The sequence below is a fragment of the Equus przewalskii genome, chromosome 7, assembly GCF_037783145.1.
Source record: "Equus przewalskii isolate Varuska chromosome 7, EquPr2, whole genome shotgun sequence".
NCBI classification, from domain to species: Eukaryota; Metazoa; Chordata; class Mammalia; order Perissodactyla; family Equidae; genus Equus; species Equus przewalskii.
The window spans coordinates 72608676-72624663 of NC_091837.1; the positions used below are offsets into that span (position 1 = coordinate 72608676).

The 15988-nt window shown below is 35.0% G+C and overlaps 1 protein-coding gene across 1 annotated transcript in view; it reads left to right on the forward strand.

Annotated features, from left to right (window-relative positions):
* Positions 1-15988, forward strand: part of DCC (DCC netrin 1 receptor) — a 1088896-nt gene that overhangs the window by 498127 nt on the left and 574781 nt on the right. Inside the window, exon 4 of the mRNA XM_070627604.1 lies at positions 14018-14168. Within this exon, the coding sequence (XP_070483705.1) occupies positions 14018-14168 (151 nt within the window). The remainder of the gene's footprint in view (positions 1-14017; positions 14169-15988) is intronic.

Consider the following 15988-nt stretch of genomic DNA (forward strand, 5'->3'; position numbering starts at 1 on the left):
ATTGGTAACTGATTTAATTTGTTAATTAATCTGTTAAGACAGAAATCGAATTCTTGCTTGTGAGGAATCATATATTTTTAACAGAGTAAGTTAGTATTAAATTGCTGTGAAGGATTTTTTTGAAATATTGTTAACAAAACTCTTAAGTAAGACTTGAGATGGTTTAAGATGCCTTATTGTATGTGATGGAGAATATATGAGGGATTGAAGCAGTCATTGTGATTGTCAAGTCGACTTTATTCATTTCTCATCATATCTGAGTCCAAGCAGTAGATTGAATTGCTGAGCTATAAATCTGCTTTGGGCACTAGGCTGACTAAAATAACTGGCCCGTACACTGGAACTCTTACTTCAGTTTTCTTAATGACCTAATTGCATTGATCAATTGGTAATTCAATCTATTGCTCATTCGTTTAAATACAGTTAGATGACTTGGGCCTTGAAGTGACCTGAAATGTGTAATTTGAGGCATTGGCTTTTAATGGTATAAACTAGACTAAGACATATATCAAATGATTTTTCTCTACAATATTTACTTCTATTGAAATAAATTTTAACAGAAATCATTCTAAAATTTACATTATTTATAGGAAAAATTACGTTTTTTAGTTTTAAAGCAAAGTTTCAGAATTTTGTTCATTACTGAGAATTATTACCACGTCGATGGGTGCATTAAACTTTTTAGTTTGACTAAATATTTCTTATAGTTCAAAATTAATTACCTTTTGACACCATTTAATTTTTATAATTTCTACAGAATTATCTGTGGGGATAACAAAGAAGACACATGCTTTATTTTTAAATTTACTGTCGAGCTGGACAGTTAATTCATGTAGCCATGTGATAACACAAGGCAGGGAATGGTAAATTCAGATAAACACATCTAGCTCGAAATCAACGCAGAGAAGTAAAACTTCGGAAGTCTCCATATAGGTGATTGCTTTTCTAGATCATCAGGAGAGAATCATTCGTAGAATGATAGCAGCAGATGATAAATCTGGAAGGAGAAGTTGAACCTACCTTATGGAGAGCCTTGAATCCCATATGTAGAAATTTAGACTTTATTCTATTCACTTTATCGATAGTTGGGAATCCTTGAAGACTTTTGAGCAATGGATACCATGACATAAATATGCACACAGAAAAACAGAAACAAGGAAGTCAAGAGCAAATCAGATTAACGTATTACCTGATTCTTTTGTATCTACTTAATGGTTTTCACTACATGGAAGGATTTTCCCGTGGTTTGTTTTCTTTGTTTGGGCTAGTTTTGAAAAAGCCATTTCTTATGACACAATATAAACAGCACATTTTTAGCCTTTCCTAGATCTAAGTTGGATAAAATGGTTTTTTGATCTTCTCTCTTATATGTGCTTAGAAAAGAATGAAGGATAACATCATACTATATTTAAACATTGTGAAGTCCACATTTCCTATATATTATGTCAGATTTAATCCAAATTGCATGAGGAGGTCAGCGTGAAGACTATCACAATCCATTTCTGTGGACTCAGTTTATATTGAGTTAATATTGATTAATTAATGTTTAAAATTTCCAATTTGAACTTAGTATAAATTGTTAAAAATGTAAAATCTGACACCAGACTAAGGACAGATCTTGGTTTCACCACTGACTAGGTGTGCAGTTTAAGGCAAACTACTTAATCTAAGTCTTTATTTATCTCACAAAATGCAAGGGTATAGCATATATTTCACAAGGTGGTTATGAGGCTTTAAAGTTCAATGCCTGGAATCGCTAAGTCCTCAGTAGCTGTTATAATTAACTTAGACATTTTAGAGATTCCAGTCTTAAAGAATTTGATTCTCATGTCAAGATTATTTCTCCGATAATAGGTTACCCAATTTTGGTTCTGCATGGCTAAGTATTCATTTATCTGCTGGTATTTAATTACTCATGTTTTATAATATTTATCCATAGTACTATCTAATTGCTTCATTTCCTTTTCACATCTAGTAGAAGCCAGGGTCTCCTGCAACTATTTCCTCTGTAGTAACTCATTGTTACATGATTTTCACCTTACCTTTCCATCAACATCATTTCTTTTGCTATATTACAAGATATTGCAAGAGGCATGGCTTAGAAATAGGAATTAGAAGATAAATAAGACTTCTAGTATTTGATTTTTATTACCTACACCAATTCATCTAATCCTCTAAAATCCTCTGCTTCCTTACCTGTTAAGATAAGAGGGTGGACTAGATCAGATTTTCCAAATCTTCTCACTACCAAGGATCTCATTTATTGTTTCATTCCACATTCATCCCCAACTCAGCCTTTATTGTGTTTTTAAGTGTTTAAAAGTTCAAGAGTTTTAGAGTTCAGTGTTGAAGAATTCAAGTTTGCTAGACAAACTCTAATTATTAAAAACCATAAGGCCATGCTGAAACCCAACAATTAAAGGTCAAAAACCAATCTCATAAAATATGAGATTATCCTACTTTTAGATTAATAAAAGAAAACACAATAGGTTTTTTTTGGGGGGGGGTGGGAGTGAGGAAGATTGGCTCTGAGATATCATCTGTTGCCAATCTTCCTCTTTCTGCCTGCGGAAGATTGTCACTGAGCCAAGATCCATGCCAATCTTCCTCTATTTTTTGCATGTGGGATGCTGCCACACCATGGCCGAAAGAGCAATGTGTAGGTCAGCGCCTGGGATCTGAACCCACAGACCCTGGGCCACCAAAGCAGAGCACGTGAACCCAACCAGTATGCAACTGGGCCAGCCCCAGAAAAGACAATAGTTTTAAGTTGGTTTATATTGCCATACACACACACACAAACACCCTAAAAAAAAATAGGATATCTTTTATTGTACACAACTGGCCATGCAGGAAACAGATCAAGTTCCATATCATTATGTTCCCCTGCTCCCCCAGATGAAAATTTTAACATGCCCCCTTGGGAACAAGCACTGGGAAGAGCACAGAAACCAACAGACAATCACGTTATGTGGAAATTAGTTTTTGTAGGTCAGGTCTTTTAACTGTGTGAGATAACCTGTGTTTCACATGGAATTGATGAAATTCCATTCAGATGCAACAAAGTCTAATATGCTATTAAGCATAAGCTAACTTACTATGGATAAATAGACACTATCTATTTGTTTTTTGAATTTGTTAAAAAATAAGTTTTCAGGAGCCAGCCCTGTGGTCGAGTGGTTAATTTTGTGTGCTCTGCTTTGGCAACCCAGGGTTTCGCCAGTTCAGATCCTGGGCATGGACATGGCACCACTCATCAAGCCATGCTGAGGTGGCGTCCCACATGCCACAACTAGAAGGACCCACAACTAAAAATACATAACTATGTACCAGGGAGCTTTGGGGAGAAAAAAGAAAAATAAAATCTTAAAAGAATAATAAATAAATAAGTTTTCATTCCCAGTGCTGTTTTGGGGGACATCAACCAGTTGAAAGTTTCAGCAAGTTTCAACAAGTTGAAAGTACTTGGAATCCTGGAGGAACTATTACATTTTTCTTGCCATGTCTATTGTTCTAACGTCACTAGTGATCTCTCCCTCATCAAATCCACTAGTTTTTCTATTTTCATCTTGGAGCTTGAGTGATGTTAGGTATCGATTATACTATCTCCTCTTAACAACCATTTCCTGAAATGTTGCTATTTCACATAAGATCAAAAGCAGAAACAATGTGCTTGGGATTGTCCCCACAAGGAAGAATGAAGATTTCTTGAAGAGAAGAAAGCCTGTCTTTTCCCAAAAGTCTATTGGTGCCGACACATGGTCAGATTTGCATTTACTAGGAATATAATGCTCAGCAGCTCTGCGTGGGTGAGTGAAGGGTGAGGCAGGCTGGCCTGACTCACACAAACAAGACACTTTCCCTGAGGGTGTGTGAAAGCCTAACCTATAACCTGGGTGTGCAAAAGTCACAAAAACTAATGAAAGAACTGGTGGAGCTTCCTTTCCTGGTCCAGTTTGACAGCAATTTATCCCTGCGGCATAAAATAGATATATTTTTTCATGAGTTATGGACACAACTTTATTGATTCAACATTGGCCAAATAGGAAGTAATCCAAATACTTTTGTTTCTTTATCAAAAAAGAGAGTTAGAATAAAAAATTTGCTACATTTCTGGAAAGTTTTAAATGCTGTTTTATGCCTTTATATAAATTATGAAGATTTCTGGTCTTCCTAAACTAACTTTGACACATCATAATGGCAACATTTGTTTTCTTGGATTCTACTGTCAGCTGTAAAATTAAAAAAAAAAAGTCATTCTATAAATGAAAAATCACTTCCTTCAGATCTGCCACAAAATGAAACTGATAGACTCAAAATTTGCCTGTGAGACAGAAGGGATACAGCCATATGCCAATGATAAGAATAAACGCTCCCCTTTCTTCCTCCAAACTCTAACTACAAATAGCAATATGTGTGTGTACATGGAGAGAGAAAGAGGAAATATGAACAGATGTAGGAATATTTACAGAGAGGGAATGTCATTTTTAGTACTGAAGTGGTGTAAATGAGGAAGGAAAGTAATAGAATCATAGAATGATGAAAAATAGCTCCTGAGAAAAGGCTCCCTTCTCGCTCTCTGTTCAAAGCTCCTTGGCTTATGGCCAGATGGAGTTTTTTCATATTTTATTAAATAAATTTTGATTTCTGTGATCAGTCTGGATTAGGCTGATTTTTAATAAAAGACATTCTAAACATAGAGTTAGAAGGAATTTCATGGAATATTTCACTCAGAGCACATATTATAGTTACCTACTTGTGTTTGAAGACACATGTACCTCCTGAACTAGATGGGGAGTGACTAAGGAGCCAGCAAGTGAACAGTAGGTTAGCTTGAAATTGAGGATGAAGACAGAGGAAACTAGTTCTGTGAAGTGAGATTAATTTGTAACTCTTTGCCTGGGAAGAAATAAAAGAGAATATCCCATGGTAGCCTGCATTGCACTTTCATTTCCAATTGGAAAGGCATTTGATATTCTGTTGAGGCAGGAAATTAATAAAGACAACCTGAGTAGACAATGAGAAAAAAAGGTTTTGCATTCAGAAAGCATAAAAATTAAAAGCGAGTACTGGCTATTTTGGAGAAGACAGTTATTAACTTGTGAAAACTAGCATTTCTTTTCCTGCTGACACAGATGCCAACAGTCCATAATTAAATTTCTCTATGCATCAGTTATTGTTTAGAGTCAGCTATGGAAGTTTAGTGTTGACGTTCCTAAATCATAGATTAGAAAAATGGCCCCATGAAAAGAAAGTCATGGTTGTCAGAGGGTGAGCATGCATTTCAGTTTGCTGGGGACGGTCCTGGTCACACCTAGTGTCCTAGAATAATTATGAAGAGAGTTACCTTTTACTCTAAAACATATCTCAAGTTGGATAATTTATACAGTCAACCAGGTCATCTATCATGAAGGAAGACAAAATGCTGTGGCCCAAAGACATTTGGGAAAACCTGTGAATGCAGAGAGTCAAAGCTAGTTTCCAGCTGACCACACAGACTCAATTAATTTGGCCAGTGTAATGTCTAATCCAAGCTCTTTTTTTTTTTTTTTATGACTTTAAACAGAAAATATTCTTTCCACTTTCGCTAGTATACCTTCCCCATGCCTCTTTAGGGCACAGGCCCCAAAGATGGTTGAATTCTTGTTTCTGAATCTGTGAAATGTAGGTAAATGTGTCAGATTATATGATCCAAGATGCTTCTTAACTTTTAATAATCTATTGCTGAAAGACAATGATTGGAAATATTTGAGTTTTGCACTGCCTTCCTAAATGCAAAATAATAAGAATGAGGAAGAACAGACAAAGGAGAAAGAAGTATATTTAATTTATCAATGTCTATTTGAAAGGTGCAAAACTATTCCCATGTTGAAAGGAAATGAGCTGCTTGAATGTCTCAGAAGAATTGCTAACTTGTTGAGACTATGTCTGCATCAGTTCTCAAAGCATGGTCCGTGGAACCCCTGGTATTTCTTGAAATGATTTCAGGGGATCTGTGAGGTCAAACCTATTTTAATGATAATGCTGATACGGAGGTTTTTTTTGTATTTTTTCACCGTGTTGACTTAAGAATATCTTTGATGAAGCAGTAAAAATTATTAGTTATTAAATATCCATCTTTAAATACATATCTTGTTAATATTCTGCATGTCAAAATGGGAAATATACATGAAAGATATGAAAATATAATAATTTTTGAGGTGTAAAACTTCTGTGATCATTTAAGTTTCAAACTGAATTAGCTAACTTTTTTTTTAATGGAACACCATTTTTACTTGAAGGGACAATCAACAGAAAAACTATAGTTATTCAGACTTAGCTACTAGTTGGACGTTTTCTCAAAAATCAGTGAAGTGAACCAGTCAGTTCAAGGAAAAGAGTATTTGCTGCCAAAGATGAAATTCAAGCTTTTAAGTTAAAATTAGAAATTTGGAAAACTTGTATGTGCCACTGGGAGCTTGACAGCTTTGCAATATTGAAAGACTTTGCTGATAGGATTGGTGGTGATGGTAACAAATGAGATTTTCTGATACTGTATAACGAAATGTGTCAACATTTGGAAGACCTGTCTAATTCAGTGCACTATTCCAAACGACCATTGATTGACGTGACAAAATCATGCATGACTAAAAGATGTATTCAAAATGCAAGATAGATCAGTGGATTTTTATATAACAGCACAAAATGTTTATTGATATGGTGTCAGATTCCACATAATAACTAACTTTCAAGAAAATACTTGGGGCCGGCCCCACGGTCGAGTGGTTAAGTTCACGTGCTCCCCTTCAGCGGCCCAAGGTTTTGCTGGTTCGGATCCTGGGAGTGGACATGGCACCACTCGTCAGGCCACGCTGAGGCAGTGTCCCACATGCCACAACTAGAAGGACCTACAACTAAAAATACACAACTATGTACCAGGGTGGGGCTTTGGGGAGAAAAATAAAATCTTAAAAAATATATATATGTACACAACTATGTACTGGGGGAACTTGGGGAGAAAAAGCAGAAACAAAAAAAAGATTGGCAACAGTTTTTAGCTCAGGTGCCAACCTTTAAACAAAAAACAAACTACTTATCGAGTTTTGGTGTAGAGTTAAAGGATAAAATCTAAAATTATCTGAAAATCTTAAAATACGTCTCTTTTCCAACATCATATTTTTTGAGGTCAGATTATTTTCATGTAATTCAACCAAATCGACATATCAGAACAAAATGAATGCAGAAAATAACGCAGCAATTTAGTTGTTTTCTATTAAACCAGTCATTAAAAAATTTACAAAAATATGGGCTGGTCTGGTGGCACAGTGGTTAAGTTCCCACGTTCTACTTCGGCGGCCAGGGGTGTGCCGGTTCGGATCCCGGGTGTGGACCTATGCACTGCTTATCAAGTTATGCTGTGGCAGGCGTCCCACATAGAAAACAGAGGAAGATGGGCATGGATGTTAGCTCAGGGCCAATCTTCCTGAGCAACAAAAGGAGGATTGGTGGCAGATGTTAGCTCCGGGCTAATTTTCTTCAAAAAAAATTTACAAAAATATAAAGTACTACCACTCTTCCCACTAATATTTTTGTTTAGAAAATACAGTATTTTAAAAATATATAATTTTTGGTGAGGTGTGAATAAATATTTAATAACTAAATATTTTAAAAATCTCTCAGTTTTGATTTTTAATGTGGTCAATATTTATAGCTATAACCTACATAAACAAAAGCTCTTTGGGGTCCTCAATAATTTTTAAGAGTACAAGTGGTTCCAGAGAGCAAACAGTTACATCAGTATTCATTTTCCTAATGATTATAGATCATTTTTCTCCAACTCAGATAACAGAGTAAGCTGAAGTAGGCCAAATTTTCCATTAGAAAAGCTAAAAAGAAAGAAAGAAGGAAAGAGAAGCATAAGCAAAGTCAGCATGTTGCCATAAGGTGTTTCTACAATTTAACGTAATCTGCATATGTCAGAGGTCAGGATCATTGTGCCGACTGTTTTCCCTTCATTTATGTCCTACCCTCTTGCTCTCTGAGGAGGATTAACTGTGCCATCACCAGGATGACAATGCGATCAGGTCAGAGAATCAGGCTAACATTTCCCCCCAATAGGAATAAGCTAACCTGAGGTTCAGGCTGAGCAAATCATGCCTCTTGTAATAGATTTAGAAAAGAAAAATAGTCCCATAATTTTGTACATTCACTTCCAAAGCATTATATTAAAGAGATCTGCTTTGTCATTTTTAATATAAAAATTTGACGTTAGGGGAAAAAATTCACTTTTTGCTTGTTTGATTTTTAAAGCTATTGCCAAATTTGCTTTCTGGAGTCCACCGTTGCATTTTCCTCCCATTTTTATTTTAAAATGTATTACACATACATAAAAGTATATGAAACATATCTACAGTTTAAATAATAAAAATAAAATGACCATTTACGTACCTATCACCCAATTTATGAAATAGAACATTACAAACTAGTATTTTGATGCCACTTTCTGTATTTAAATCAGGTTCATTAATTCACTGGAAAAATTTGTCGTGTTCTATTAGTTGAATAATTCCATTGGGTCTGAATAGTCAGTGCCCATATAGTGAAACAAAAAAGATTTTTATGAATAATTACTAATTCCATGTTAGTTCCATTATAATCAATTTATTCAACAAAAGTCATGACCCGGAATTTCACTTCCTCCGGGCCTCTTGCGTTTATGCTGTTACGGAGCCTTCATCTGCTCTTAAATATTTTCCTTGTGTTTTCATCATTAACTTTGAGAATTTCTTTGTTCCTTGTATAATTTGCATCCATTCTGCAACACTAGACTTTAAAATAACTCTTTAAAAATAATATATGTTCTTATAAAAACCTTTAGAATATATAGAAAAATCCAAAGATGAAAATAAAAACCACCCATAAATTTATCACACAAAGATAACCTTGGCAATTGCGTCTTCATCCATCTGATTCTGAAACATAGATATACTTTCTTGACACTCCTCTAAAAAAGATTCACATATTTTTTTCCTGAGGAAGATTCACCCTGGGCTAACATCTGTTGCCAGTCTTCCTCTTCTTCTGTGTGAACCGTCGCCACAGAGTGTCCACTGACAGATGAGTGGTTTAGGTCAGTGCCCAGGGGCCAAACCTGGACCACTGAAGTGGAACACGCCAAACTTAACCACTAGGCAACTGGGGTTGGCTCACCCAAATTCAGATTTTAAAAGAGAAAAATAAGGCAGATATCAATTAAATAATATTTCTGTAAACAGCCAAAATCACCCAAACAGTACAAAAACAAAAGCAAAAGTCAAACTGGAAAAAAAAAGTTTACTTGGTATTTTAAATTGCTGGAGTGGGCTTGTTTTGTTTTCATTTTCAACTGTATGTTTCAATGATCTATCGCTACATAACAAATCACTCCAAAATTTATGACTTAAAGGACAAATTTATCCTCTATTGTAATTCTGTGGTTTAGCTCAGCATTTCCTCTCTTGATTTCATTTTGACTCACTCATGCGCATATGCCCGAAGTGGGAGGTTCAAGATGGCCTCACTCACCTATCTGTTTGTTGTTGCTGGTTTTTGGCTGGGGGACTCAGTTATCTTCCTGTGTCTTCTCAACTTCCAGTGGACGAAATGAACAGCATAGTCTCAGAAAGAGCCATGGCAGAAACTGTAAGGCCTCTGAAGGCCTTGGCTCATATAGTATACTCATACGGCATAACTTCCACCACAGTCTATTGGTCAAAGGCAGGTACAAGGCCAGGCCAGATTCAAATCATAGGGACTAGACCTTCAATTCTGCATTGGAAGAGTTCAATCAATTTGTGATCATATTTAATCTATTACAAAGTTGTATAGCATAAGAACTATTTACTATTAAAGAAAATTTCTATTAGCTTTTTGGGGAACTTCCATAATAATAGAATTTATTAGATTAGATAATTACAGAGAGATATCTTGGGAGAAGTGAAATCAAATTTCTCTGCCAAAAGCTGATATTTTCATACATGTGATCAGAGTCACAAAGTCCAATGCCTATGAAGCCACAAAGATAATAAACATAACTGAAATAGGCCAGATTGAGATTGAAGTAATCTGGAATACATATGCCCTGTCTAAAGAAGCAATAGGAAATGGTGTTCTTGTGGCAATATGAGCCCAATGATGCCTGCACTACTGTTATTTTAAGATGAAGACAAATCACAGCAAGTTATTTTGTGTATCTCAATAAACCGATTCTAAAGTTTATATGGAAAGACAAGAGAACCAGAATAGTGAGCACAATACCGAAGAAGAGCATCAGAGGATGAACACTCCCTGACATCAAGACTCGCTATAAAGTTAAAGTAGTCAAGATATTGTTATATTGGCAAAATAATGGGGAATAGAACAATGGAACAAAGTAGAGCTCTCAGAAATAGACCCACAAAAATACAGTCAACCAATCTTTGACAAAGGAGCAAAACCAAGTCGATGGACAAAGGATAGTCTTTTCAACACATGGTGCTGAAACAACAGGACATTCATATGTAAAAAAGAATAAAAACAAAACTAGACACAGACCTTACAGCTTTCACAAAAATTCACTCAAAATGGAGCATTGACCTAAATATAAAATAAAGAACTATAGAAACTTCTAGAAGATAAGATGGGAGAAAATCTAGGTGATTTTAGATTTGACAATGAATTTTTAGATACCACACTTATAAAAAAATCCATGATAGGAAAAATTGATAAATTGGACTTTGTGGAATTAATAACTTGTTCTCTGCAAAAGACAATGTTAAGAAAATGATAAAATAAGCCACAGATTGAGAAAATATTTGCAAAATACCCATCTGATAAAGGACTTGTATGAAAAACATAAAATGAATACGTGAAGCTCAACAATAAACAAACAAAATTAAAAATAGGCAAAAGTTCTGAAGAGATACCTCACTGAAGAAAATATACAAATAGAAACTAAGTATATGAAATGTGCTCAACATCATATGTCATTTGGGAACTGCAAGTTAAGACAATTGTAAGATACCACTAGACATCTATTAAAATGGCTAAAATCCAAAAATGATCATACAAAATGCTTACAAAGATGAGAAACAACAGGAACTCTCCATCATTGCTGGTGGGAGTAAAAAATTGCAGAGCCACTTTAGAAGACAGTTTAGGAGTTTCTTACAAAAATAAACATAGTATTATCATACAATCTAGCAATCGTGATCCAAGAATCATGACCCTAGAATCGTGATCCGTATTTACCCAATTGAGTTGAAAAGTTATGTCCAGACAAAAATCTGCACATGGACGGTTATAGCAGATTTGTTTATAATCACCAAAAACTAGAAGCAATCAGTCAAGCACCTATCCTTCAACAGGTGGCTGGATAAACAAATTGTGGTACATCCATACAGTGGAATAATATCCAGTAATACAAATAAATGAGCTATCAAACCATAAAAAGATGTGGATGAACCCTAAATGCATATAATTAAGAGAAAGAAATCAATCTGAAAAGTCTACATATTATATAATTTCAACTACATGATATTCTGGAAAAGGCACAACTATAGAAATAGTAAAAAGACCAATGATTGCCTGGAGTTTGAGATAGGGGTAGAGGGGAGAGATGGAAAAGTGAAGCTCAGAGGATTTTTAGGGTGGTGAAACTATTTTATACGATACTATAATGTTGGATATTTGACATTATGCATTTATCAAACCAATAGAACTGTACAAAGCAAAGAATGAACCTTAATGTGCACTATGCACTTTAGTTAATAACTGTATCAATATCAGTTCATTAATTGTAACAAATATATCACACTAATGTAAGATAATAATAGGGGAAACTGAATGTCAGGGGATGGGGGAGCTAGTATATGGGAACTCTCTGTACTATTTGCTCAAGTTTTTGGTAAATTAAAATAAAAATATTTAAAAGATTTTTAAAAGTAATAATTTTTTGTTGAATGATTTTGTTTTCTGATAAACGGAAGTATAGCAGTTTGAGTTAAAATGTTGGCTCTTCCATGGATAAAAAAGTAGTATTGCATATAGGTCCCAGGCAAATTTTCTTTCAGCTAGAAGATCAAATTATGTAGATCTTACTTGATGTTTTCAATGGATAGTATTATAGTATAGTATACTAGAGTTTCTAGAATAGTATAGTGTTATACAGTGTATGTAGCGGAAACATTTCTGCTGAGGAACAGGTGGTGAAAATGAAGCATTCAGATGGATAGGCCTCCATTATAAAAGAAGGCTATTTATAAATGCACATTTTTGGGAACCTTTCCATTTCAGGGAATTTATTTTTAAGCAATAACATCCTTCAAACCATTTTCATTTGATTTAAAAAATCACGTTCAAGAAAGGAAAGTTAAACACACCTCAAGTAATTTTTAAAAGTTTTAAGACAGTTTTTCTGCAATATTGGTTTAATAAGGATTAACAGGTTTGAAAATTCTTTCAATATTTTCATTGTGAAGAGTATTTATTTTTATTGCTGTAACCACTAGAAACAGATGTGAGAAGATGAGAAAAAAGTGTGAATTTCTCTTCTTCCACGCAGAGTACTTTAGATGACAATTACTATCCCAAATATTATCTAGAGAATTGCTGTTCTTTTATTGGCCTGTGATAAATCTGAGTGGAGCTGGATCAGGCCAAGGAAGATTAACAACAGTGTTAAAATGTGTCCCAGATCTCCTCCCGCCTCACTTCCTCTCTGATTACCCATGGCTACACCATGACCCAGTTAGATGTAACCTCTTGATAAGTCTCCATCCACCCCAATCCTAGTTTTTAAGATTTCATTGCCTCTTTTCTTTGCTTCAAGAATTTGCTTTGAGTTTGCAAAATGACAGATTACAGGCTATTTCCATTTAATGCATTATGTTGAAAATAACCTAAATTAAACCTTCATAGAGAGATGTGGACTTTAATGGGAACCTGGAAATACAGCATCTTATCTTAAATAAAAGAACTTTGAGAGAGAGAAATTTGTTCAACAGGTTGGATCAGAGATATCAGCATGCCTGGGAGGATTTCTCCCAGGCCCACCTGCCATAAAACTGCTGTTGGTGTGCCCCAGGCTTTAGGAGTGGGATTTATATGGTAGGTGGAAGGGAATCTCTTAATACTCACAGAGCTTTCTCTTGACAGTGTTGAACACCGTGCTTAGGATTTTGTGATTTTTTTTGCTTATTCCATCTGATATAATCTCAGCAACTTTGGATCAAATTAGTCCTAAGGTTAATGGAATGAGTCTGTAGGTTGAAAGACACTGTTTCAGTTACTTGCTGGTAAAAATGAATAATCTTATATATCTAGAACTAGAAAATGCATTAGGTGAAGTAGAAGGATAAAAGAGCTCTTCATTTACCCAGAGTCTCAGTTCTAGGGGCAAACATACTCTTTGGAAAATTTTAAAAATTGAAAATATAAGGAAGGCTTAGAAACAGCCAAACTTATTACTATAAAAAAACTTTGTGTAACTTTCATTTTGAAGATGGCAGATATTTTCTCAGTACCTTCTATAGTCTACTTCTCAGTACTTGTATTATTTTAACACAATTCTAACATGCTTATCTTATTTCCCAAGCCACAGAAGCAATAAACAAAGCAGAAGGAAGTGGAATAGATATTAGAGGCAGGCAAACTGAACATATCAAAAAGTTTCAGGTGATAACATTTAGAAAAGTTACTGATAGTATTGTTTTATTCTCTAATGATAAGTTTACAAGGCCTATAGCCCACATGGGTGACTTGTAGCCTCCAACTTTTTTCCTTTGCTTTATACTGTGATGTCATCAACAGCTAAGAATATTTTAGTATCATAATCCTAGAATCTAGAGATGGAAAAATATTTTTAGGAGTTTATTTCCTAAGTTTAATCGGCGTCTTTCCATTTTTGTTTTCTTTTTATCCATAGTGTCTTATTAGAAAAAAAATACACAATTCAAGCTGCATCATTTATTTTTGCAATGTTTTTCATAAAAAAATGTGATCTTATGTTTTCTTTCTACAGATCCAGGACTGCACAGGCAGCTGTATTTTCTGCAAAGACCATCCAACGTAATAGCCATTGAAGGGAAAGATGCTGTCCTGGAGTGCTGTGTTTCTGGCTATCCTCCCCCAAGTTTTACCTGGTTACGAGGAGAGGAAGTCATCCAACTCAGGTAATATAAATTTAGGACGTTTGTGAAGTATACACTGTTTATTATTCTTTAATTTGATATTCACATCTAAAAATACCAGAGTTTTTGATAATAATTGAATGTTTTTCCACATTCCTTGGCATTATACAGTATATGAAAGACAATTACCCACTGGGATAAAGGGGTGAGGAACAGAGTGAAAATCTGTGAGATCAGCTCTGAAAGGAAAGTTAGAAGGCCGGGGTTGCCGCTGAGATGGCTCTGCCCAAAGAGTCTTCAGCAAAGATACTTTGGAGGATCTCATTCTATGGAAGTAGTATAGAGAGCGGAATATTTCTTAAGAAACTAAAATTTCCTGATTTCAAAGATATAGCACGCCATTATAGGGTCTGTGCAATTTTTTTTTAACGCCAATTATATCTCTCATTGTCCCAGCAATAAAATATTTAAGATAAGACAGGAGGAGAGCTTGACTGGCTCTGAATTACTGAAGATTAATATTAAGATATAGTTAGAAAGTAAACCCTTATTTATTGATTGATTGATCTATTTATTTATTTTATAGCAGTAACATTGGTTTAAAGCACTGTATAAGTTTCAGGTGTACATCATTATATTTCAATTCCTGTGTAGGTTACATCACGTTCATCAACCAAAGACAAATTACAATCCGTCAGCACACACATGTGCTTAATCACCCCTTTCACCCTCCTCCCTCCCCCCTTCCCCTCTGGTAACCACCAGTCCAATCTGTCTCTATGTGATTGTTTTTTGTTGTTTTATCTTCTACTTATGAATGAGATCATACAGTATTTGACATTCTCCCTCTGACTTATTTCACTTAGCATAATACCCTCAAGGTCCATCCATGTTGTCATAAGAGGCCAGATTTCATCTTTTCTTATGGCTTAGTAGTATTCCATTGTGTATATATACCACACCTTCTTTATCCATTCATCCCTTGATGGGCACCTAGGTTTCTTCCAAGTCTTGGCTATTGTGAATAATGCTGCAGTGAACATAGAGGTGCATATACCTTTATGCATTTGTGTTTTCATGTTCTTTGGATAAATACTCAGCATTGGAATAGATGGATCATATGGTAATTCTATTAATTTTTTGAGGAAACTCCATACTGTTTTCCATAGTGGCTGCACCAGTTTGCACTCCTGCCATCAGTGTATGAGAGTTCCCTTCTCTCCACACCCTCTCCAACACTTATTGTTCCCTGTCTTGCTAATTATAGCCATTCTGACGGGAGTGAGGTGATATCTCATTGCAGTTTTGATTTGCATTTCCCTGATAGTTAATGATGTTGAACATTCTTTCATGTGCCTGTTGGCCATCTGTATATCTTCTTTGGAAAAATGTCTGTTCAGATGTTTTTCCCATTTTTTAATTGGGTTGTTAATCTTTGTTGTTGTTGAGATGTATGAGTTCCTTATGTATTTTGGATATTAACTCCTCATCAGATACATGGTTTGCAAATATCTTCTCTCAGTTATTAGACTGTATTTTCGTTTTGTTGATGGTTTCCTTTGCTGTGCAGAAGCTTTTTAGTTTGATGTAGTCCCATTTGTTTATTTTTCTATTGTTTCTTTTGCCCAGTCAGACATGGTACTTGGAAACATGCTGCTAAGACCAATGTCAAAGAGCATACTGCCTGTTTTCTTCTAGAAGTTTCATGGTTTTAGGTCTTATATTCATGTATTAAATCCCTTTTGAGTTGATTTTTGTGTATGGTGTAAGGTAATGGTCTACTTTCATTCTTTTGCATGTGGCTGTCCAGTTTTCCCAACACTATTTTTTTTTAATTTTTATTTATTTATTTTTTAAAGATT